The 27103-nt window shown below is 36.5% G+C and overlaps 1 protein-coding gene across 5 annotated transcripts in view; it reads right to left on the reverse strand.

Moving 5' to 3' along the window:
- LOC126419273 (PDZ and LIM domain protein Zasp-like) overlaps positions 1–27103 on the reverse strand; it is a 292415-nt gene that overhangs the window by 37802 nt on the left and 227510 nt on the right. For 2 of the 5 annotated variants that reach the window (XM_050086435.1, XM_050086438.1), the window contains exons 7-12: positions 22550–22738; positions 19695–19872; positions 16846–16983; positions 15762–15809; positions 10156–10228; positions 4932–7923 (exon numbers count right to left, since the gene is read on the reverse strand). In XM_050086435.1, the coding sequence (XP_049942392.1) occupies positions 4932–7923; positions 10156–10228; positions 15762–15809; positions 16846–16983; positions 19695–19872; positions 22550–22738 (3618 nt within the window). The remainder of the gene's footprint in view (positions 1–4931; positions 7924–10155; positions 10229–15761; positions 15810–16845; positions 16984–19694; positions 19873–22549; positions 22739–27103) is intronic. The other 3 variants (XM_050086439.1, XM_050086436.1, XM_050086440.1) reach the window with 3 other exon arrangements.

Below are 27103 nucleotides of genomic sequence, written 5' to 3' on the forward strand. Positions count from 1 at the left end.
AATAACAAAGACTTAAATTACCATAAATAAAATTACGTGAAATGAGCTTTCTGAACACTTCAAATTGTATGAGTAGTAGCAACAAAAAACTAACAGGATTTTGAGTTTTCAAGTATGAAGAAAATTCTAACACAGTAAATACATTTAGATCAGTAATATAGCTGAATTTGTGATTGGAATGACACAATCTTCACAGATACAGCACAGCAGATTATCAGGAGTAGAGAGTCATTCATAGATAAAAAAAGGAACTTTTTGAGTGACTCAGAGTGTTTTGGTAAGCTCATTATTTCAACGAGTGGTAGAAAACTCTGAGGATGACGAGCGGGGGATGACAACAACACCCATTCACACAGAAAGAGCTTGTGTTGAGAGAAAGACAGAAAAATGCTTATCAAAGAGTGTAGTGTGTTCTGAGGGCTGAATTCAGTATCACCAATATGAAACAGCCTAACTAAGGTCCAGGTAGCAAGCACATATCAAATGTCTGTCTGCATGAGGTACCTAAAGAAGATGAGTAGATTGATCATAAAAATATTGTGCACAAAAATGAAATAATCAAATCAGATAGAAACCTAATAGGATAAAGTCACTTCTTACAACAGTTTTCTAATGTGTACATTCAGATCAATTTCACATCTCAGATGTGTTGTCGACTAACCAGCTTTCTAAAGGATAATGACTGAAACATTTCAGCCTACAGTACTCTATGGAATTATCTAATGCCTACTTTAGACCTCTTGGAAGTCATTTTGAAACTGTGAAGTGTGTTAATGAAATTTCTAAGGATCTAAATCGAGATTTTCTGGATGCAGGTATGTCAGCTGCAGAATGAGAAAGCACCACTTAAATTGTTAAAAGGATACACAAATTCTTTCCAAAATTATTATGGGTTTCAAACTAAAACTGTGCCATAATAGTCTTCACTGTACTTTGTCACACGCTCGAAATACACAAAATCACAATACTGATTTCCTTATGTATACTGCTTACTAATTGTGTAACACAATACAAGAATAATTTATTCTAACCGTCTTAGGATATATGTGCCAAATTATATGAATTTCAACTAAAACTGCCACCAGTCCCATTGATGTTCCAAGGCAAATTTACCTTTTTATCAGTTTACCGCATGATTCACATATATATTCTTCTTTCTCAACTGTATCCTTGGGCAACTGCATTATTGCTTCTGCCAGAAAAATTATGTATTAATACATATGTTAGGAAACAACACACAAATTTCAGTTATAACTAGTCACATTTTATTAGTTGTTAATATTTATTAGTAACACAACAGTACAAGGAAATGAATAGTCCAAAAATTGAAAATAATTCAATGAATAAAGAAAACAAACCACTAAGTCTTATAATCCTGAATTTGGTAATGGTTTCAATGGTTAAGGACCTACTAACACACTAGCAGATGGAAAACAGGGGAAATGTGTTAGTTAAATTAGTAAAATGAAGGATACTCCATGATAAAAGCAAAAGCAGCAAACATATATAACAAGCCCAGGAGGTATAGAAAGCAGAAACAATTTGGAAGCATGCAAAACCAGGAAGCAAGCAATTACATAAAATTATTTATGTTCAGGGGATATAAAATGCCAACATAAAACAGAAATAACCCAATGATCTGAGTTAAAAATATCCAAAATGCAGAACTGATTGTTTTGATCTTATGTATGGGGACAGTGTGTACTGCAAACAGAACTGTGTGTAGAACTGCAGGCAGTGTCATACAATAAACAAATCACAATGAGAAATGTAAACAACTGTGTCTTGTTTTTTATCAAAATGTTTTCATGGATTTCAGGACACTTTTTTATGTCAGTAGCTGAGTGGTCATTGCACCTGGCTACTATGTGGGTGACTCTGGTTCATTACCCCATACTGCCGGGGGTGCATTCAGCCTCCTGAGGTCAGCTGAGGTGCTACTCAACTGGTTAGTAGAGGTTCCAAGGACAAGAAACTCGACAATGACTAGGAGAGCAGTGTGCTGGCCACATGCTCCTCCATGCTGCATCTAATGATGCCACTGGCAGAAGATGACATGGTAGTTGGTTGGGCCTGATTGGCCTATCTAGGGACAGAATGCAGAACTTCACGTTTTTCTTAACTTTACATTCATCACAAACATGGTCTATTTTGGTATAATACTCATCTGCCACAACACTAATAGGATACTCACAAAAACCTGAACAAAGCTGAGGTAACTGAGAAACACAGACAATAAACAGCTTAATAACAGCTAAGAATAAACAGGATCCAAAGGTATATAATGACTTGCAGCTCACTATAAGACAGTGGTTTCCTCATTCTTCATCCCCCCCTCAAGTTCTAATGATAGTTTCTATTAAAATGGATATGACAAACAGACTGAGTGACAACTGTGGGGGGTTGAAATGGTGGCCAAGTCTGTCATAGAATGATCAGTCATCATCTCTAGCATTCACTGCACCTTGTCTGTTTCACAGGTGCCAGAATCGGTGATGCAGAAAGCCAGTTTAATGCAATCACTGGAAATCGTAGTTGGGATTCGATTGGCATCGATCTTAAATATTTTGTCTTTTCAACTAAGAACTGCTTACCGTGCATCACACAGAGGCAGCAGGGGCTTTTGCATAGCATCATGTCTGATGAAGACCTGGTCACATGTCGAAAGCAGAAGTGAAATGATGATGAGTATGATGCTCTCAGTGTAACTGGCCAAACTTGATGAATATGTGAAGATATTATTGAAAGAAGTATGATGTCTAAATAAGGTTATTTGCCATACACTGAGGTGACAGAAGTTATGGGATACTACCTAATATTGTGTCTGACCTCCTTTTGCCAGTGCAGTGCAGCAACTTGACTTCATTAGAAAGCCAAGTGTTTTGTTTGTTTGTGTGTGTGTGTGTGTGTGTGTGTGTGTGTGTGTGTGTGTGTGTGTGTGTGTGAGGGGTTGGGGGGGGGGGGTGATCTCCTTCATGAGGCTAGACAAATGTATTAGCACAAACAAACTTTTAAAGTATTCCTTTCTGAACATTTTTTTCTGCTTCTCAACAGCTTGTTGAGTCAAGTCAAGTTGCTACCTCTACAACCATCCATAATTGCAAAAGTGCTGCTGGTGTAGGATTTTGTGCACAAACTGACCTCTTGATTATGTCCCACATATGTTGAATGGGATTCATGTCAGGTGATCATTTGCTCGAATTGTCAAGATATGTTCTTCAAACCAAACAGTTGTGTCATCCATAAAAATTCCATCATTTGGGAACATGAAGTTCATGAATGGCTGCAGATAGTCACCAAGCAGCTGAACAAATCCACTTTCAATCAATAATCAGTTCAGTTGGACCAGATGACCCAGTCCATTCCATATAAACACAGCCCACACCATTATGCTGCAGCAGTGTTGAGCTGTTAGCAAAGGCACTCGCATCAGTCTTCTGCTGCATCCCACAATGATTTCTGTGGTTATTTCATGCATTGTTACTTGTCTGTTAGCATTGACAACTGTACCAAACACCATCACTCTCAGTCATTAAATGGAGGCCATCAGCCACTGTGTTGTCTGTGGTGAGAGGTAATGCCTGAAATCTGATATTCTCAGCATACACTGTTGACACTGTGAGGCTCGGAATATTGAATGTCCTAATGATACCTGAAATGGAATGTCCCAAGTGTCTAGCTGTAAATACCATACCATGTTCAAAGTCTGTCAATTCACGTCAGAATCCTTTTCACATGAATCACCTGAGTACAAATGACAGCTCTGCCAATGACAGCTCAGCCAGTGCACTGCCCTTTTACATGCCGTGTACGTGATACTACCGCCATCTGTATATGTGCATATTGCCATCCCCTGACTTTTGTCACCTCAGTGTATTACTGAAGAATGCACAGGGTAACTTGGCTGGTTGGCCATTGAACAGTTCTGCTACTGTAGCATCAAGATCTTCCTTGATGGTAGTCAGAGGCCCAGTAGTTCAATCGAGAGAATTTCTGTCCAACACTGATTTGTGGCACCTTACAGACACTTTTAATTGGCAGCATAAATGCTCAAAAAAACTGTTTGCTGCTGGGTGAAAAGCTGTAGTCTAGATGTACTTCATACACAGTCAAACAGTGATTGATCTGAATAATGGTATGGTGAGGCACTCTGAAACGAGCATTCCATCCGTGAAGAAGGGGGGTGCCAGTTTCAGTCGCAGTGTCAACCTTCAGAAAAACTTCATGTCAGAGAGGGAAGCAGATGATGGCTGTTACACAGATATGTCCTTCAGATGGTAGTAAAAGTCCAACTCAATGAGAACACTGACAATGTAAATATACCTGGTTTAGTCAGCATTTAGGGCACCTACATGAACTGGCTTTCAAATTGCATAAACCACAGAACAGCATTTTCTTGTCAGAAGGGTGGAGGTTTGTCTCCTACAGAGTTCACCAGTGCATTTGTAGGCATGTTGCCAATCATCAGCGGTTGGCTGAGATGTGTGTTCACTGAAGTTGTATAATGGCTGCATGATGGAATTTGACAGTCAGCGATAAGTCATGTGACATGATTGTTTCATATTAATGCGTGATGCATCAAGTCACAGGAATTGTACTGAGATCATCAAAATGTTGCATTTTAGTATAAATACTTTATTTGACACATTAATAGAGCACTCACAAGAACATGAACTATACTAAGTTAACCTTAAGGAACACAGACTATCAGTAACACAATAACATGATCTCATAATAGGACAGCCGCTTGATTACCCTTCAAACTGTAACTCGTGTTCATCATGTCATTACTTCAGTCACATGCAGCTTACATCTTACAGTTTGCTACTATCATCAATGTTAACTAAGTGCACCATGCCATTAGGTTATTTTTTCACTCAAAAAATGGGCACTATTCAGTTGGTTGTTCACATTTGTATTTTTGGCAATACCTGATTTGCGAATTACAGCTGCCGCAAAGTGGGATGCGACCACCAGGCTGGTTGAGGATGCCACGACCACGACGGGGAGTCGTGGAGCCAGCCACAGTTCCTGATGCCTTTCCACCACCAACACCACCACCAACACCTGCAGGCGGCGCTGCTGTACAGCTTGGCTTCTTTGGATCTTGGAGTGGTGGAGCGGAGATGGGTGGGATATTTGTGATTAATGCACTGGGAGGCTGAAAATGGGGCTCTGGTGACAGAGGACTATTTGGAACGGGAACATTCTGGGGTGGACACATGGTGGCCTGATCACCTGGGAGGGGAATATGAGGGAAAGGCAAACTTGTCTGAGTCTGAAATCCAGCCTGCTGGAATGGAGTAGCCACCTTAATGTGAGGGCTGAAGGAAACTTGTTTCCGGTTTTGGATCAGCTGTTTTTCATTAAATGTTTTTTTATCCTGGTTTTGTGGCAATTTGGGAATATTTTTTTGAGCTAACTGAGGTAATTTTTTATCTGTTTGTAATAACTGTGATGTTTTAATATGGGTAGTGTGCTGAGAAATTTGCTTTTCTGTTGACATCTGTTGTGTGGTTGTTGCTGTAATTGTTTCAGTCTCTGCATGACTCCTGTGCATTCCTCGGGGCTCAACTTCACCACCAAATCTATATGCGTGTTTGAATGATTCTGGATCAATCGCAGGTGCTGGGCTTGGACTCCTTGAGCCAGGGACCCTAAAGTGAGGAGCAGGGGAAAGTGCACGTTGCACTTGATACCGTTCTAAATCTCGCTGGTAATATGGTAATGTTGAAGCCCCACGAAGCCCTGATGATGCTCTCACTGGTTGTTTTTTTGCTTTTTCTTGAGAAGTTTGTTTAGATGGGTGCTGTGTCAAAGATGTATGCTTTATTTGCTTATTTCTTTCGAAGTGTGATGACTGTGCTGCTGTTGTATGAACTGCTTGCTGAATATTTTGCTGGGGAACTTGCTTGTGCTCTGGTGCCTGTTGTACAGTTAATGCTGAAACAGTTTCTAAATCCTTAGCACTCTTGTGTATTCCTCTGGGCTCGAGTGGTGCACCAAATCTGTAAGCATGTCTGACTGCTTCAGGATCAGTGACAGGTGCTGGACTTGGGCTCCTTGATCCAGGGACCCTGTAGTGTGGAGCAGGGGAAAGGGCTCGTTGTATTTGAAACCGTTCTAGATCCTGTTGGTACTGTGGTACTACTGAAGCAGGGCAAAGCCCTGTTCTGGCTGAAAATCTTTTTTCTTTTTCTTGGGACGTTTGTGTATGTTGCTGTTGAGTTGGAGCAGTATATTCAATTTTTTTCTGGGTTTCTTGCTGTTGCCTCTTCACCTGAGCCTTAGGGTGCTGAGGTTTCACCATCTTGCTATTGCTCTGTTCAACATTCAGAAGCATGTTAGCTAGTCCTGGTAATGCACTGCTTGATATGTTTCCCGTTGTCTCAACTGACAATTGTGAATATGGTTTTTCTGGGGCTATTGTGAGTGCCTCAAGCATAGAAATTCTCTTTTTTGAATGTGGTAGTGACTTCAATTGTGGATCTATGGGTGAACTACGTGGGGGTGGTGGAGGTGACCTGGGACGTTCTGCTAACTGTTCTTGACAAGCTGAAGCACTAGCTGTAGTAGCCCATTTTGACATCTGGCCAGCATCAGAAGCAAAATAATCTTTCATTTCTTGCAATTCTTGGCAACTGATTCTTTCTTGACTGTCTACTTGATTTGTAATATTATTTAAAGTTTGTTCTTTACCCTTAACATGATCTTGGTGCCCTTCACCACTGTTCTGCATTTCACATTTTATAGTATAGTTATCTGATTCAGTATATTCAGATATCTGTTTAGATTTTAGTGTGCTCTGAGTTGTTTCTCTGGGAGGAATAATCCCAGACAAATTCTGGACCCCTTGCTGTGATAGTTCAGTGCTTTTCTGCTGAGACTCATGCTTTATGTTTGTCTCGGTGGCACCAGTCTTCACAGTTTCAGTGACTATCCCACCACTGGTTGCCTTTAAGATTTCTATTTCCTTTCTTTCATGTGAAAATTCCTCTGAAACCTTTACTGTCCTAATGGTCTTTGTAAGTGCAGCTGAAGACTCTTCTGATCGTTGCTCAGTTGCCTCTAATACCAGTTGTGGAGACTCTGTGCTGCCTATGTTATTAACCTCGGAAATACTTTCTTTTTGTTGGGTATGTTTTGTGCTGTCAGAATGCTCTATCCTTTGCTGTTCTTGACTCACTTCCTGTGAAATATTCTGACTGGAATCAGAACTATATTCAAATGTTGATTCTTTATTTTGTGGAGCACTCTCCAACATATCTGATGGAGCACTCTCCACTTTATCTTGTGGGGCACTCTCCATCTTCTCTTGTGGAGCACTATATTTTTCATCTTTCTGCTCTGATACAGTGTCACATTCAACTTGTGACTCATGTTGTTCATACACAGGCAACTGGGTTTCCTGCTCAATGGAATCTACAGAAACTGCATTCCATTGAGTTTGCAAAAAGTCACTATAAGATTGAGGGAAAGCTGTGGTTGTTTCAGGCTGTTGCTCACTTTCAACAGCTGATATGTCCTCAGGACAGGTGACATTCATGGCAGGAGCTTGTGAAGTTGTTTCGTATTGTTCATAAGAAGGTGACTGAGTTTCCTGATTAAGGGCATCTTCAGAGGAAACTGCATTCCACTGTGTTTGCAAAAACTCACTGTAAGGTTGTGGGAAAGCTCCAGAATGCTGTTCACTTGCAACAGCTGAAGTACCCTCAGGATAGGTGACATTCACAGCAGGAGTTTGTGCAATTGTTTCTGGTATGTTGTTCTGGGACAATTGTGGTAATGTGCTCTTGCTATCTGGTTTATCAGGTCTAGGAGTGTTTTGCAAATGTGGAGGAGGTATGTACAATGGAGTAGCCGTAGGGACTGATGAGGTATACTGATCCCCTTGTTTAGGGGGCCAAGAAAATTTACTATTGTCTATGGCATTTGCATGTCGTAAAAATGGTTAGTGACACACACAGCATGCATAAAAACACATAAAGTTACAAACCAATACCACACAAAGGTGAGATAAAAATTGTCACAGAGTGTTATCAGAAGAGATTTGTTGTGATGATTAGTAACAGTTAAGAAGGGAAAGAAAAAAAAATAAAATAATGAATCAGAAAAAAAGGATTTGCTGCACAAAAAAGATATGTTACATATAAACTCAGGACAAGCACTATAAAAATAAAGTAAATCAGACTTATTAGGTGAAAGAAACGGTTATTTAAGCAGGTTCAGATAATTATTTGCAAATCATGAATTTCCAAGAAGAATACCTGTTTGTATCAGTCAAATAACACTGTCTGACTAAACAGTTTAAAAAAATGATGTGTAATGAAAAAATATTTGTTCATACTTATCTTGTAAGAGCAATGCGTTACATTCTTTATCATCAATAATTAATGGAAGCCACAATAGTAAATTAAGTTCTTGTAATTATTACAGTTTTCTCATGAAAAGAGAAAACAGAAAAAAATTTGCAAAGCAATGCTGCATGTAAAAAAAAAATATTGTCCTGGAATTAATACATAATTATGTAATTTTTAAAAATCTTATCATTTAGCAAAAGCACATGTTACATCATAATCATTATGCAATTGCCAGATAATGCCAACTGCTATCAGCTGCTTCCAAATGATTAGCATAATTAATGAAGCAGGTATTAATACTGAATATAAGCTATTAACTTTTGAGAGCTGCTTTAGGGAAAGATGGAAAAGTATTGACCTAAGTCAATTATTTAGCTTTGAGATACAGGAAATGGTCTAGGTGTAGGATTGAAAGGCTTATAAGCTGCAAAAGAAGAAGACCTCTGTCAACAGAGCAACTGTAGTTTGATTTTATCAGATTATTTTACGTGGAAAATAAATCATGTTTCACAGAGTGACATGAACAAGTTGTACGTCTGTGGTTCTATAGTAATTTGTGAACATCCCCTGAGTTACATTTGTCAATTCTGGACAACAGCATTATCCAATTTTATTTAATAGATATGAAAATTTAAATGTTTTCCATAGTCCACAACAAGTAAACTTTTCCAGTTATTACTGCAACTTATAGTTATAATTTTTCCATCCTATATTACATGAGTAGAATACAGATACAGACTTTCAATAGGCAAAACACTTCAGGGCTGCAAAAAAGCACTCCCTGCCTTGAGGTATTTATATGAGCTTCATCTCTTTTAAAACTAGAGTTTATTATATGTCTGTGTCATGGTTTTCATTTGTTGAACAATAATAACAGTGTTTTTTGAAGTTCTCCCAACAGATCATGTAGTGCATCATTTTTCAGGAGTGCATCCATGGTATTATTAACTCTTGTACTGATATTTTGGCTGACAACCTTTTAGCCATTCTCCAGATGAATCACTTGCAAGATTTTTAAAGTGCGTTACACGGCAGACATATGCTCATTTCCTCCACAGTGTAAAGAGCTTTAAAAATCTTACAAGTGATTCACCTTAAGAATGACTGAAAGGTTGTCAGCCAAAATATTGGAACAGGAGTAACTGTTGATAATATCATGGACACAATCCCAAGAAATGAGGGAATAATTACAGTTTTTCCATTTTTAAAATTTATGCAGGTACTTAAGATCAAAATGTTCTGAATTTCATCAAATTCAATGGTTTGATCTTTTTCTGCTCAAGAGGATATTTTCTCAGTTTTGGGAATGACATTGTAAATTAAACTTTAGCAAAACTAAATGACAACGATATAAGAATATTTTAAAAATCTGCAGGGGTTTAAGCAGCTCTCAGAAGTTAAAGATTATCTGAAATGAATAAAAAAGAAACTACATGCTCAAGAATGTAGATATTTAAGCATATTAATTTTTATTAATCCAGGAACTCAAAAATTCAATTTTTGTGAAATTACACATCATCCAAGCAATGGTTTTCTATTACCTTTAATGTTGCTAATGGGCCTCAGTGTTGAATAACCTGGTAGTCAAAAATTTATTTGTTATGTATCTTTTGAAATAATTTTAGCCTTGTATAAGATAATCAAAAATATTGATATGATATCATTTAAATTAAATAGGTGTTGGTTGAGAGCTCTGAGTATGGGATGCATGGAATATGGTTTGAACAGTGCAGTGGATGGGTCAAACAATGGATAAAATGAACTGGCAAAGGTATTGGCTGCAGTTTGGACTTACCAGGTGCAGGTCGAGCAGTGGTTGATGAAGAAACACTGCCAAACGGCTTTGGACCTGCCAGAGAGCTTGGGGCCTATATCAAAACAAAATGTTAAACATTATTAAAGAAGTCATTTAGACCATGCATCCCCTTAGTTAGATAATGTGATCAAGACTAAAAGAAATAGAAGGCTACTGTGTGTATAATGTAACTTGACATTTTTTGCATGTGATGCTGGGAGGATTCTGCCTATTTCTCCACTCCCAGCATCCCTCACATGAAATGCCAAGTTACACTGCATGCACTTAAAGCCTATTTTGTTTCTTGAAACTCATATTATAGTATAACAGGTCTAAAACTTAATAATATTTTCATAGCAGTTCTACACAAAGAAACTATCCCACCTTAAAATTCATACTTAGTACATACTGAAATGTGAGTAATATAAGAATCATTTGTAATAACCTATCTGTGCATTTAGGAAAGTAATGATGCATATATGTATTAAACTAGCCTTTTCCCCAATGTCATTCACTTTTTTAATTCCTTGATGTCATATAAGGACACTGTAAAATGTAAGTTTCAACATAAGACTGTCATACAACTGTATTCCCTCCTCTTTTGTGGATTAATTACTTTGAATATGTACTTGAAATTTTAACTGCAGCATATTTTCAACACCTCTGACATATGTTATGTTTGCCAAATATTGTTACTGTATTATGCATAAAAAACTTTTTTCACAGACTAGGACCTGATCACAAACACTTCTGCCTGGAAACATACATCATGTTTCATAATACAAGATAACTTATTTAGCAAGTGTATGGTAGTGATCAAGGAGCACTGGGTAAGATTCAATGCATTCGCTTAAATTCTACAATTATGGCCACACTTTCTGCCACATAATGATTACTGATCCCTTTTTTAAGTAAAATGGAACATATTTTAAATATATTTTCACCACATTTAGCAGCTTAAATGGGACAGAGACATCTTTGGTGTAATCAGCTCCAGAACTGAGACACTTCTCACACCACAGGCTCAGCTTTTTTATTCTTGTGTCATAGAAGTCTGATGCCTGGGAATGGAATCAATGTATGACAGGTATTTTCAGCTCTTCATCACTGCAACAATGCTGACTGGATGACAGAAATTTGTTGAGGTGCAAGAAAGGAGAGAAACTGCTTGGAGCAAAATCAGAAGCCATGATTCTCCATAAAGTGCTGTTACCCCAGCTCCACAAGGCCATTACTAATGAGGGACAGACACCCACGGCCCTGTTCAATATGAACACCTCGACAATCTTCAGAAAACTGCCTATACCAGCGATCGCCATTTGTTTGCTCATGACATTTTTACACTTGACTCAGCTGTCAATGAATTTTGATCTGCACAATGTTTCATGCATTAAGAAACTTTATCACAGACTGAACCTTGCAGTTGGTGGGAGAGAGAATAAGGGCTACCACTGTCAGCCATTGGTGCATCACTATCAATAACAATTGGGTCTTGTTCTGCTATAATATGACTATTACATCGTAGCTCTGTTGTGTATGAGCTATATTTCCAGTACATTTACTGTAAAAATAACCATAGGTAACTTAATTTATGGATGAGTCTCATACAATATTGTTCAATACCCATAGTGGCTGTACAAGTTCATTAGAAAGCAAGCTGTTTGTGAGTGTGGGAGGGATGGTGATCTTCATGATGCTGGACAAATGTATTAGCACAAATAAACTTTTAAAGTATCCCTCTCTATACGTTTCTTTCTTACTGTAGACCATACTACTTCTAAAAACATGGAAATCAAAAAGCTTGCAGCAGAAAATGTTTGTTTCACAGTGTTGAAGATGAAGAAATGCTCCTAGTATGATAGTATGCACTTTGAAGACAACCTGTACTGGACATTTTTCCTTGTTTCAGTCCATACTACAACCTCTCAAAATATCTGACACTTTTTTTAAACACCTTGTATACAACATGAACCCCACTCAGTGTCATAGCAATACTATACCTATAAAGCCTTTCATGTTTAGTGTACAGAAAATCTGCAAATATTTACCTAAACAAAAGTAAATTTTGAAATTTTATATGCAACTAGTTGATTCACACCTGTAAATTACAACAGGTTTCATGATATATCATTAAGATGAGCAACACACTGTCTATCACTAACAAAGAAGTTTAATTTCCTATAGCTTTTGTTACAAAAAAAAACAACATTAAAAGCAAATAAGGTTAGACATGAAATGCTGATTAAAAAAGAGAGAATGTAAGTCAGTGACCAGAAAGTTTTGCACAGAAAAAATAAGAATAATCTTTCTGTTTGGATGAGTTGATAAGCATAAAAAGGAACTGTGGTATACAAAAAGGTTAATCTCATCAACAGATGAACTACTGCTTAGCTTATGAGAGAACGCTGGAAAAGCAAAGATCATTCTCATAGTGCAATACTGTCCATGTATAAACTGCAGTCTCAGCTAAAATCATGATAATGTACCTTTCTCCTGGCTAAACATAAGCAATAAGCTTCCATCTGTGATGTATCTCCTTGAAACTAATCTCTTATTATGGAACTAACCCTCTCCATAATGGCTCTCAGAAAGTTATTAAGCATTAATCACAATGTCGTCAAACCCTATAGCTGTTATGTCATTTCATCAACATATTTGAAAAGACCAAAGAGGTCAATCAAAGTAAATAAATCTGTATTCAGTTATCTGCTGTTTGTTTCCTACTTAGACATAATTCACAAAGTAATATTGTTCTTCTGAGGCTAAGTAATACTGCATATGGAAATACACTTTCTGTATGGTCCTTGCTGTAAATTATCATGACACAATAATATCTCTCCACGTTTAATGTGTCTACCTATTCAAGTACCTCTTCCACAAAACATCATCTGTCACCACCACCTCCATTAACAAAAATGTGCACCTGAAAATGACTTAGTTTCTATTTTACCTGCCAACTGTTCATCATTCTAGATTGGGATGATATTGACTAAATCGCGAGTAAAAAACATGTCAAAATGTATGACTATTAAGTGTTTGTAAAGAAATGATAAACAGGATCTCACTGCATAGTACCTATAGTACAGCAACAACACAGTACACTCAGTATTTAATTCCCAGGAATAGAGCTGGAATCATTTACTGGAAAAACATACTCCTTCTATATCTCATTGAAGGTGTTTTTTAGAGCAATGAATTCCTGGAAGTAATAGGTGGAGGTTAAGTATTAAATATACGATCTGCATTGTGTATCTATCTACAAGCTTAATAGGTGTGAGAACTCAGTAACAAATACATGGTTCTAATCTCTCATTATACTTTCCTGGTTTCATTTTTTTTTTTTTTATTTTTAGTTTGTGTAAGCAGATAATGAGCTGTAGTTTCTGGATGTCACAGTCTACCACAATGCAGGCTCTTATTACATTTTCATTCCTCATCTCTTGATAGAAATTGAATGATGTTGGTTTTCCTACTAGCTTCTCAGTTCAATCGGACCTTTTCTAAATATCCTCTTTCCCTCTGTGTTGCAGAGGCTACAAACTTAAATCCAGGTATTTATTTATATCTCACAATCAGTGCAATTGCAGTTTCATCTTTTTGGTTATGATTTTATTTTAGCCATTTCCAGTACACTCCATAAGCTAATCACCTTAATATCAAAAGTAATTATGAAAGTAAGTTGAAGAAATTATGATATGAAACTATAAAGCAAAGCAGAAAGACAGAGTGAGAAAGAGAAAGAGAGAGAGAGAGAGAGAGAAAGAAAGAAAGGAAGAAACAGCAGCATAAATGCTTTTTACAAAACTTACTGTTATCCACTTGTAGCAGGTTTTCTGATTCTAGCATATGTGCCTATTGTACAGTGTTTTTCAATGTACAAGATGCAAAACACTAATGAAATTTCCTGTAGCACTTTTTACCAATACTATACTATAATAACTGCATTAATTACTGCCTTAGTTTCATGAATTTTGAAAATGTCTGTTTATTCACTTTTCATCATTACTACTTTGAAAAAAAGGAAGATTAAACTTCCATTGTTGCATTAATATAAATAATCATGTCCTGCTTCAGTAAAGTTGTGTTATTTGGCTATATACCATATAGTTACACAGTCAAAGTCAAAAGCTCACCACTGAACCATAATATAATGAGTTTTTGACCCAGTATACAGAAATACATGGAATATAAAATACAGCAATGCTGGAAACAACTGGACATGACTGCTTTTATACCACACATTATACTAAGGCTCATCCACACTAATAGCCATTTTACACCCACTGCTAGATAAATGCCTTCTCTAGATTTTTCTATTAATTATGGTCTTCAGCTGCATGCATCCACATTGTTCCGACATTGTTTGTAATGCCATTGAACACCTTTCACTAAGTCACTGTCTGTCTCACATCTCTTCAAATCCAGTGAAGAATGTCCCTGGTCTATCTGCTACCCATGCGCCTCAAAACACATCACACCCACTTCTATTATTTTTTCATTGCAGTTATAATTATGTCTTCCACTCCAGTTTGTTCCCTGGTCCATTTGTTTGTTATATTAATGATTACAGTTACAATAAACAAAGATTAGAAAAGGCAACCACTCACTTATAAAGTTGATTATTATGTGGTGCATGGACACACATATCAGCTCAAACCTTACAAGCTTTTCAGTTACAGATCTTTCTCTAGTGTGATATCATACTTCCAAAGTAATGGCTCAAAAGCCAGTACCTAATATCTGTATGTAGGATTTCTTACAGATTTAAGAATTCAGTGATGGAAAATGTCATTATGCAGCCATGTTTTCACACATATCAGGTATCTTATTTGGAAACCTACCAACACATTACACATCATAGTGTGTTGTCACAAATATGATATACAGAACATGCAAATAACTGCATCTATAATTTACTTAGTAAACACAGCATGAGCTCGTATAGCTTGTTATTTTTTATTTGTGGATGACTGGTTTTGATCCACTACAGAGATCATAAACCGATCTACATTCCTTGATAATAGTAGGAATCCCTGGCATTGAGCAGGCCCATCAGTGCTGGTTTTGAGAACGCTGCTCAAATGCCATCACGGACAGGCCTGCCCCATGCAAGTGATTTCTATTATCACCCAGGAATGTAGATCTGATGATGATCTTTGTAACAGATCATAACCAGTCATTCACAAATAAAATGTAACAAGCTATATGCAACCATGACTGTGCTCACTAAATAAATTATCATATTATTAGAACACTTTTTCAAAAAATTTTAATTATGTCTACATCTAACTGGCCTTTGAGTTTTTCGTGTGTTTATGTGCCATGCATCGCTCAGTTATGGAGGAATTATTGCCTTTCCTTATCGTTGTTTATTGTTTCCATCGCGAGATTTTGATTACTGTTAAAGTCATAACATCTAAACAGTCAACAAGAATCAATATAAAATTAAAATTCTTATTCTGTACAAAATTAACAATTGCATACTTCTTTATGTTATAAATCTTATGTGTGTTGGGGAATTATGTGTGCTGGGGAATTACAGGACCTAAGGAAGTGTGTAGTAAAACTGAGATTCCAAAATTTTAATATAATGAGGGGTAGTGTACCTGCGCAGGAGACGGAGGAGTGACGTGCGAAGTACCATGTCTTGGAGCCTGCAAATAATAAGATCCTGGTGTTGCAGTGTAATCTGCAATTGACTGTAGAATTATATACAGAAGAAGCAGCATTTAAAGTTACAACCAGTACCATTAAGCTTTTAATCACAGGAAAATGTAAAGGCACCAGTGACCAATAGCTCATCAAACAGTAACTCAATTTGCAGTCTAATTCTCATTTGGTGAAATATAGAAAGTGATGACCCTAAAATATTCATTACTGTTTTAGTAATAGGAGAAATTACTTCTCTCTCTAAAGATAAGACAGGGCTGTTAGAGGCACTCAGACTTCTTTATAAGTACAGGATGTGCACCCAAACTGCCACGCGGCTGAGAAAGAATTACAGTACAAAAAAGTAAAGGAACCCCTCAGTGTTTGATGTGTCCACTGGTTGTGCAAACTGGTTTTCTACATAATCTCTTTCATATTCTCATAGTTGTGACAGAAAGTCAACAATCTTTATCATTCTTCTCTTATGTTACATTAAGAGGAGCACATAAATCAGATACGAGTAATCAAAAATTGCAGCTAATTTTCTGGGCATTTTTATTACTGCATTCTCAGTATATGTACGTGTCTCCAAGTGAATACAGTCATTTATTACTCTGAACTTGGAGACATATGGATGTAAGGAGGAGAATGGGGGAACAGAGAGAGAGAGAAAGAGAGAGAGAGAGAGAGAGAGAGAGAGAGAGAGAGAGAGAGAGAGCGAGAGAGCGAGAGCCTTATTCTCATTTAAAGTTGCCTACTCTCAAAACAAAACTGGATTAATGATATGAAAGAAAAATCACAATTATTTATAATATAACTGGGACGCCTGGCAAAAAATCCAAAGTGTTGGTTTATGTATGGAAAATAAATAACAACAATTATCCATGATCTCTTCACAGCATCATAACTAGTAAAAACCACTGGTGCCAATAAACAATTTTCCTGAATTAATGTGAAAGAGCAAGAAAAGCTGCCATTCCCAACACCAGCTTGCAGAGGAAGCATGGAATAAGATTCAGTGATCCCTAGAAACTGGGATACCTTCATACTATCTGTAGGACGTTGGATTCCTTTGTCATCAGTGGCATCGATACTGAGAGCTGGAAATGCCTCTGTCACATTCTTCAGGTTATTCTCCAAAACTTTTTTATCGTCAGCTACACTATGCTGATCCACTTGCTGCAAAAATTTTAGCATCACAGCATAAAACACTACTCAATCAAAGCTTAAATGAAAGAAGCATGGAGTCAGCTACTATTATTTAAAAAAAATTAACAATGCAAATGTACAAAAGTATGAATTCTATGAGTTAGTACAGTTTCAAACAGTTACAAACACACAGCACTACAAAAAAAGAACAAAAGATAAGTAAATAATCCAAACAGCAACACAAATTATGTTTGAAGGAATTAATTATAAAACACATACACACACACTATACCCTGGATTACAACTACAATTCCTGCAAAAACCAGATTTGGGTGAACTATTAGAGGTCAAAGACATGTTAAACATCTATTTGTCGTATCTTAGTTGTAGCAAAGAACAAGTCATTTTAGACTCCTTTAAGCAATGAACTGGTTACTGTGTAGTAAGCTGTTGCACGTAAAATAACAAGAAAGTTTACTGTGCTATTAAGGAAGTAAAGAAACAGCAAATTAATACACAGCTCTCTCCTATTTCAGAACAAACACATGGACTGTTATGGGTACCTGATTCAGTGAAATGAGTGACCATATAGAAATAAATACATCTTCACAATGGCCACCAAATTTTTACATGATTCCTAGCAAAAACTATACCATGTTTCCTCAAAGCTGGCTCAATAATGGGCAGACAATTTTTTCAGCTTTTTATATGAAATATCTACTAGCAAAATGTTTTTTTACTGAGCCCAGATGAGGTACACTGCATCATACTATAAAATGAAAGTACACATTTCTTCATTCTCTCCGTCTAATATTTAAGCTATTCACTTACTACTACAGCAGCTTCTTAGCATATGTGGGTGTTGAATAGCTACAAAAAGATAACATGAAATACTAAATATTATATACATGAATCTCTGTCCTCTTTGCAGTGTAATAATACTCAGCATCATAAGTTTGTGCTGCACAGAATTAATAAAATATACAAAGTTTAAAAAAATGTGCTATGTTTGAATTCATCATGAAAATGATTTTCAGCTAGTTCCAGTGACACTAAGAATATTTTATATTTGAGTTTTAAGTGTGAAAGAAATCCTGCAGCAAATCATCCCTTTGTGAATTATTTAAGAGATACTGATTTCATTCAGAATTAGACATCTTAAAATTTTACATAAGTTTTCAATACGAATTTGTAAGTCAGCTAAATACAGTGTGGTTTCTTGTGTGTAAAAGTTTTTAAACTGGTACAAGTTTTTTTAATTTTAAAAGCAAACTAAAATATTGTAAAATAGTAAAATTCAATCATTCAAATATAACAAAAGATTTAAAACAGGGTATCTATTGCAGCATCTGTGACTATAAATATGTGCTAGGCTAGGCTATAATTGAGTAGGTGTTTGAGAGTGCGAATTTAAATGCAAATTCAGATTCTCTTAAACATATCACAGAGCATACACAAAAGAAAACAGTACAGCCACTGTGGCACAGTATTATATCAAAACATGGGCAATTATAACAAAGACTGTAAGGTGACAAAGAAAATTGCAGAAAATGATGGCATACAACTACTTAAACTTGGAAGGAAGATCTTTCTTGAAAGTTTGACATAAATAAGCTCAGTTAATATTAAACAAGGTTTCCTAGTTCACAGCAGAGAGTGGAAGAATGTACAGATTTACCTCATATCAATTGCCTGCTGTAGAAGTTGGAGCTTTAGCAAGAAAGATTACAAATAGAATGTATGATTTTGTTCATAGCTGTAGTTCAGCAGCTGCAGAATATTTCAACAAAGATAAAAAGAAAGAAGATTAATAGGATGATAAGATTACACTGGTGTGAGGTAAAAATTATTTTTATGATACTTTCAACTAATATGAATAATTATTTGGTCTTCTAGTGCAAGATGGTAGGTAGGAAACTTGTTCTGACTGATCTGCCAGTAGCTTCACAAAGAAAGGATAACTAACCAGCAGTTTTCACCACGACCTGTTGAGTAGCTCTTCAGTTGTTTCCACAACACTGAGACAACAATGAAAACTAGTGTCACCCATTGCAAATCAACAAAAGAAAAACAGTTTGTCAGTGGAAAATTACTAATATATATGTAAAAATAACAGAAAGATAATTGTACAAAATAAAATGATATAGAATTGTATACAATAAAACGATATACCTAGAGTGCCAGTACAAAAATAACAGCAACCAGCACACAGGAAACAAAGCTAAATTTGAATCTTGTGAAAATCTCAATGGCTACAAGAATTCAGAAGTACCAATAAACTGATAGAACTGAGAAGTTGAGTTAAAATGTGTTCGTCTTCCATGAGACACATGTGAATAGGGGAAAATGCTTTATATAACAAGGAAATATAACACATTGTGAGAGATTTCAAACCACACCACAGACTTACATTGCTGCAAGATAAATAAATAAAACAGAAATACAAATTCTAATAACTACTTTTAGATGCCACTGATTCTTTGCAGTTTACCACAAATTCAAAACAGCTTCGACGTGATCATTTCACCATCAGTTCAAGACAGAGAATTTGTCAACTTTTAAAAACGAAAATTCACTGTGCAGTACTATTCATACTATCAAAACAACTTCAAACTTATTCAAATGTTTACTATTTTCATCTTCTAACACTGATTATTTGAGCATTTAATGCATGTTTTGCTGATAATTTTTGTACAAAGTTGTCCCTGATCTTCCTGCACCAGCAACTGAGCTGTACTCACATGGAAAGGCATTGGCCCAAGGGTACCAGGCTGTGGGGAGCTCGGGCTCAGTGGAGCAGCAGATGGTACTGGCCGGCTAACAGGTGGGGCAACAGGAGCTGGGGCAGACAACGGAGATGGCCTGACAGCAGCCGAGGCCAATGCTGAAGATATGGTGCTGCTCGGAATTCGACTGCCCCTGAAATGTCACAAGTATGATAACTTTAGGACATGTTTCGTGATAGGCACCATGTCTCAGGAACATAAGTTGGCTTGCACACTATGATGTAGACGTAGATGAATGGTGATATCTTTTACTACAGTAAATAGACAAACATGATCTGGATCACAAATTTTTATTATTGACTACTGGTTTCAATCTATGCTGCAGATCATCTACGAGTCTGAGCTGAAATACAAATGTACAATGTATTGTAAGGTTGTTTATTACATTTATTTTTTATCTTTTATTGTATAACACATTGTACATGTTGAAATGTATTACATTACTGTGTCTATTAATTATTAATTTTTATTAATTATTTTACTTTATTTTATGGTACAGGAATCTCTTTTACACTGTCTTCATGCATTCATCTGTGACATATGCACATGGCAGGTGACTATAAAATTTTTCCCTTCCACATCCTTGTATTTTATGTTATTTTTACATCAATGTGCATGAACTGCACTTCAAGGCATAAGGTATGTGTGGGTTCATAACATTTTGTTGTCATTTTTACAACCTTGAGCTTAGTGTTTGCAATATCACACTTTTTATAACTTTTTATTGTTATTGACTTTTCTCTGTTTCAACAGAGACTTGAAGATGATCTGCATTGCAGAATTAAACCAGCAGTCATTAGAATAAAGTGGAAATCCTGACGGTGTTTGTTATTTAGGACAAATAAATTATACTTGGAAATATAACTGAGAATAAAAACAAGTCTCTTTGTCTGAAAGATAAACCACTTAAACAAGCAAGAAGGATCTCTTAGTTGTAAGCATCTTGAATGCAAGTTAATGATGGCTGCTCCTCAGGAAATAGTATCACAGGAAAGTTGATAACTAAATATCTAACAGAAGTCTTTCTGGGGACCTAATGATTCTTATACTTACATGGTAATGTACACACTTGCTAATGGCATTTTTGGTTAATAACAAGAATGAATTTAGAATGAACTCAGTGATTCACAAACAAATTCTAGAAGTATAAATCATTTCCCATAGGCTGTGCATCCCTTTCAGAGTCAAGTTGTATGTTCTATGACATTCCATATTTCAGGATGATAAAAACAAAAAGTGAAGAGCCTACAATCCTTCCTCAAAGAAAGACAGCCTGTGAATTTGCTTGCCTTGTTATTCATCCCATGTGTCTGGAATATACTTGGTCATGATGTTCATTATCATCTTTTAGGTACCATGATTGATGTTTTGTGGGCTTGCATGCAAATCACAAGCAGTGGGGTTTCCCCATTAACATATCCAATCTCTCTTTGATACCAAACTACAATCACTGCAGCATGTAGGGGTTTCAGAATATATTAATTTCAGTATATCCTAAATTATATACAGATCTGTAATCCTATTGATCTGTGTATTTGCTTGTCATAATTTTTACAAATGTTTGTGTAGTTATTTCTTAATTTTTTTTGAATTTTATAAAATTTTCTCATCACAATATAGGCTGGGAATAAGGGAAAGAAAGGGTATACACTCTGATTACACATACAGTGAGGGGAAAGTAAAGTCCTAAGATACAGATTAGCTTAACAAAATATTGGTATACTGTCTTCAGTTTTACTGTGACCTTGCCATGAAATTGACAGTTGCAAATCCCTCCTGGAAATCATGTCAACATTCTGGTTTTCTTTTTTTGGTACAGGAGTTGCTTATCTGTCTTTGTTATCTACAAGACATTATGTGAGAAAGTGTTTCAGTGGGGAGGAAAGGGTTCATTTCACACATCCAGTAAAGGGAATGATATATGGCAGTTGGTTTCTTGTTGCTCGGCTTTTGACTTGGTACTTGGTTTAGAAGATGAGCTGTAACTAGAGCTTAATGAAGCTCTGTGATACTTATTGCACCTGTGGCATTTCTATGCCAATAATGATAATTTAGTTCTACTAGGGTGTATAATTCAGTCATTCATCCATGTGTGTGTCTTTTGCAGTTGGATATATTCATCAGCCCATGACTGTAAGAATTCTTCATCATACAAAATCACCATATTTTCTGCCTGGTCTTCATTTGTGTAAAACAGGAAAACTCCGATGCAAATGATCATTTATGTAGAAAGATTCTCAGGATCAAACTTCTGAGAACCATGCTGCAACATGTCATTATGAAAGAGCTGACCATCAGATCTTGAGCTTGGAATGATGGTTTAATACACTACTGCAGTTAGAAGCACATGTTAATCTGTGCACTACTGAGCAGTGCCTTAGTTTTGTAAAGTGAATACCACAGATTTCTCAAAGTCAACACAAAGCCACCACTCTTCTCATGAGAGACTGGAATATTTGGTCTGTGGCAAGTACCCCCTCAGTTTAAAGACTCACTTCTGCTTTAGCAGATTCACTGAAACATCATACTGATAAAGAGAAGTTTTGTTAACTGTAAAAGAGCTATTGACATAGCAAGACGTACCACTTCTTAAAAATATTTTGCGCTGTTAAATACTATCTTCTTATCTGTCAAAGAATGTGGTGCTCTCAAAACAAATACCATCACCTCTACATCGTAGTGAAAGCGCTGACACACTATTCACTGTTTCTTAAGTTATGTGGGAATGCAGAAGCTACATATGACATTTCATACAGAAGTATTGAACCACCTTATAACAAGCACTTGCAGAAGATGGTCAAAGTACTCACGGTGGAATGGTAACAGGTTCCAGGTTGGGTGCTGGTGGATTCTGACGTGCGACCAGTTTGGCATGAATATCACAGTACAGTTTGTTGTTGATGTTGTAGTAGCCAACGTTCTTCAGTGATGTGCCACATGTTGCACATTTGAAACATTCTGCATGCAAATTCTTGTCCTTTATGCGCACAAAGACACCTCTAAATAGGAGATACAAACAAAAATAAATCCATCAGATGAAACTTGTCACAACAAGAAATTCTTGACACTTTCATCACTTCTTTATTTAGTAGCATGTATCTTTAATTGATATTATTCAGCCAGCCTGAGGAAAGTTGTCAAGAAAAAATTACAAACAATGTGGATGTTTTTATAGGAAGCCTACCACTACTAAAACAAATATACATTATAAATTGTGAGCAGAGATGGAATCTAAATAATAAATTACTGCTGCCTCAGCTTCTAAATTCTATTGATCATTATAGGACAATTTGTCCAAAATTATATTGGAGAAAGAAAGGAGTAATACTAAACTATGACTTTCATACAATAAGTATCCAACCCCTGTATCCATACATCTATTATCGTTTGCAGCCAGTTTAGTCACTTCAGTGTAGGTTGTGCATTATTTTAAATTCTAATTTTGCTTCTAGGTCAATTCCATGTATTAACAAGGTATTCCTATATAAAGGAAAATTTCTAACAAAAAATTTTAACACACAGTTTTTGCCGCGTTAGTTGGTGATTACATAAATATTGCTTTGTCGGGAATATGTTTTTCTTTTGTTATGATCTAAAGCATTCATACTTAATAAAATGTAGCATAACAAAAGAAAGAAATGTTGCTAATCAAAAAACAAAATCAGTTATTATGGAATTTGAAATTGGACTTCTCCTAACGTATCAAATCTTCATAATATTTGAAGCTATCTGCAATCTTGCTAATATTAAAAACAAAAAACTGTTTTCTACCCACTACAGAGTCAACACAAAAGGGCATTACAATCAAATGCAACTTTCTTTGAAGGAATTACACTTTTGGAGTTTTAAAAATTAATTCTTGGTAGCATTCTCTCCTTCTTAACTTTAAATATTGTAATTAATTTATGAGTGAGTTACTGGAGCTCTCCCATGACATGAAAAATATTTTTCTTTCAAAGAAAGTTGCTGTACAATAAAATAAAGTGCATTTAATTTCACAGATGGGTGATAAAAACTTCTAGACATGCACAAAAGTATGTTACCTGTCTCATAACCCTTACAAAAACAATTTTTAGGGAACTGCAATGACTTCAGTCATTATTAGTGACATTGTCATTACTGGTATTCTAATTGTGGACTAAATATTCATTTTGACAGTTTGTAACTTAAGATTGCTATACTCACATATATAAGAAGAATACATTTTCTTTTCAAATTGCAGTGTTATTATTCCCAGGAAGTAATAGATAAAAGTAGTCCCACTCATTGAAAGTAAAAATGGAGGTAATAATACTACATATATTGAAAACAAAACCTCACTTTTAAACTTAACTTTTATGACCTTGAATCAAACATTTTCCTTCAAAATGCATGGCAGAGAATTGAATGTAGACTGGGTGAAGTATGTGGAAGTGGTAAGAAGACTACTCAGGCATTGTCACCTTCCTCAGCATTTATCCCTGGGTACTTGATAACCCACGGATCACCCTTGGTATGAAAAACAGTCCTGAAACGTATTGTAAGTGGTACATGCAGTATTGTGAGACTCTGAGAGTGGCTGAACCCAAACACAGGGCATTTAAATTGCAAAGCATTTGTCTCATAAGCATAATTTGCTGAAGCACTTACTTTCTCATTCTCATTTGTTTCTGTGCGTTACCTCCAACAGACAGAATCTTTCAGAAAGCAATGTGCATACACTAAGAGGTAATAATACGGAATTTTTATGAAGGGAAAATCATTTCATAAATGTATGTTCTCCTCTCAACATTTTCAGAGGTACAGGATTCAATTCAGACAAACAGTTCAGACCCTGGTGGTGACAGCTATTAATAATATCTACATCTATGTAGATATTTTGCAAACTAGTGTGAAGTGCTTGACACTGCTGAGTATGGTATGATATGTTAGTGTTTCTTCCTCTTCTGACTGCAAGTGAAGCACAAGAAGAACGACCACTTTAATGCTTCCACAGGTGTTGTAATTAGCCTAATTTTGTCTTCATAATCTCTATGGGGGTGATGCATATCTTTAGATTCTTCACTTAGTACTAATTCTTGAAATTTTATGAATAGCATTTGCAGAAAAATTATTTGTGTCAATCCTTCAGGAGTCTGGCAATTTAGATTTTTCAGCATTTCCATGATGCTTGCCGGTGAGTCAAATAAACCTGTGACAATATGTGTTGTCTTCTTTCTATACATTCAGTATCTCCTATTCTATTTGGTGTGGGTACCAAACAGGTGAGCAATATTCTAAAATAGGATGTAGAAGTGATTTGTAAGAAATCTCATTTGTAGACTGACTGTATTGTTCCAACATTCTACCAATGAAATGAAGTCTGCCACATGTTGTACCTACAACTGAGCCTACATGATCATTCTGTTTCAAATACACATAAATTGTTATACCCCAGTATTTGACAGAACCTAAGTATGGATCACAGATATTATAGTTGTAGGATGCTATGCTTTGTTTTGATAAGACCAAGAGTTTACTCTTCCGTGCATTTAAAGCAATTTGCCAATCATAATACCACTTTCAAATATTATCAAGACCTGACTGAATATTTGTGCAGTTTTTTTTCAGATAGTACTTCATTATAGATAACTGTGAAAAGTCCGAGGTTACTGTTAATACTGTGTTCCAGGTTGTTAGAATATAACATGAACAACAAGGGTTCCAACATACTTCCCACTGGCATGTTTGAAGTTACTTCTACTACTGTTGATGGTTCTGTCAATAACACTTCAACCCAGTCATAACTTTTGTTTAGTACCCTATATAACTGTACTGTTGCTAAAAAAAACTGGTGCATAAAGGGTCAAATGCCTTTTGGTAATCAAGAAATACTACTTCTACCTGATTTCCTTAGTTCATGGCTTTCAGGATGTCATGTGAAAGGATAAATTGGGTCAGGCATTATCAATTTTTTCAGAATCTGTGGTGCTTGGCAAGGAGGAGGTCATTTTGTACAAGATACCTGATTATGTCTGAGCTCAGAAAATGTTCTAGGATTCTACAACAGATGGAGGTCAATGTGACTAGTCAGTACTTTTATAGATCACTTCTTTTACCCTTCTTGTAAACACATGTGACTTGTCCTTTTTTTCCACTCATTTGGCATAGTCTTTTGTCAAATGGATCTACAGCACATTTTGGTAAAAGCAGGAACTAAGTCAGCTCCAAATTCTGCATGAATCAGATAGTGATATCCTTGGGCCATGGAGCCTTGTTTAACTTTAGCAATTGTAGCTGTTTCTCAATGCCATTAACACTAATATTTTTATCACTCAGCTTTTCAGTGGTGTAACATTCAGTGGTGTAACATTCTGATGACAGGGGGAGCAGATTTGATGGAATACAGCTTCTGATCATCAGTGTGTGCATCATTGTCCTTTTGCTAAATTCTGAAACTCTTCATAGCACTCAGTGAAATGAGGGCATGAAGGGCTGTCATTGCTGATCCATCTGTCAGAAGGTACAGGAGATTTGTCAGCTGCTTTGATGCTATCCAAGATGAGGAGACTGGCATGAAATAGAAGAGAGCAAGAGATAGTAAAAGCCACCTCTGGTACCGCATGCTGCAGAGTTTGAATCCCCACCAGACATCATGGGCGTTGAAGACCACTAGAGATCTCTGCACCATCGCACCGCAAGCTGTGGGGGCGCACGCGTCCTGGCCTGCATTTAGTGTGAGGGTGCCACAGTGGAACACGCGGTTCCAGCGGCCAATAGCAGCGCCCCAAATAGAGTATTTAAGCGCCTGACTCTCACTCAGCCAGCGAGTCTAATCATTGCGTGAGTCAGGACACATTGCCTCGACAACAGAAAGCATGTTTGTTGTTCTTTGCTTTCATTACTAGTGGATGTCTTGGATTCGTTTGGTTGTCTCTGTCACTCCGTTACTTCTTGCGTGTTGTCCTTGTAAGGTCTCTCTCCATCGTCCATTGTTGTTTCGTGTCCGTCCTTCCCGTTCATTTGTTTGTTCGCAGGCCACTCTCCATTTGGTCCCACCACGCTTTCTCAGCCATCCTGTGACCGTTCCGGCCGTGGTCACAACAAGTTACAACACCCCTGTGTTATATTTTCAATCTTCAGCACTGTTTCTCAGTTACTGTACCACACAGTATTAGTGATAACAAAATCACTGCTCCAATTAGTGTAGATAACTGTTTGACAAAGCATGACATCTGTCACTACTACACAACCATTGCCAGAGTACTTTGAAGAGTTCTCTTTGGCAACAAGGTCTAGTAAGTACTTGCAACACAAGGAAGCTGTTGTACATATTTCTTTATTAATTGCTAAAGCTGTCAGTGGTTCAAAATAGTCTTCTGTATACAGCTGAAAAACCCTTAGAT

This window comes from Schistocerca serialis, chromosome 9, assembly GCF_023864345.2.
Source record: "Schistocerca serialis cubense isolate TAMUIC-IGC-003099 chromosome 9, iqSchSeri2.2, whole genome shotgun sequence".
Taxonomy (NCBI): Eukaryota; Metazoa; Arthropoda; class Insecta; order Orthoptera; family Acrididae; genus Schistocerca; species Schistocerca serialis.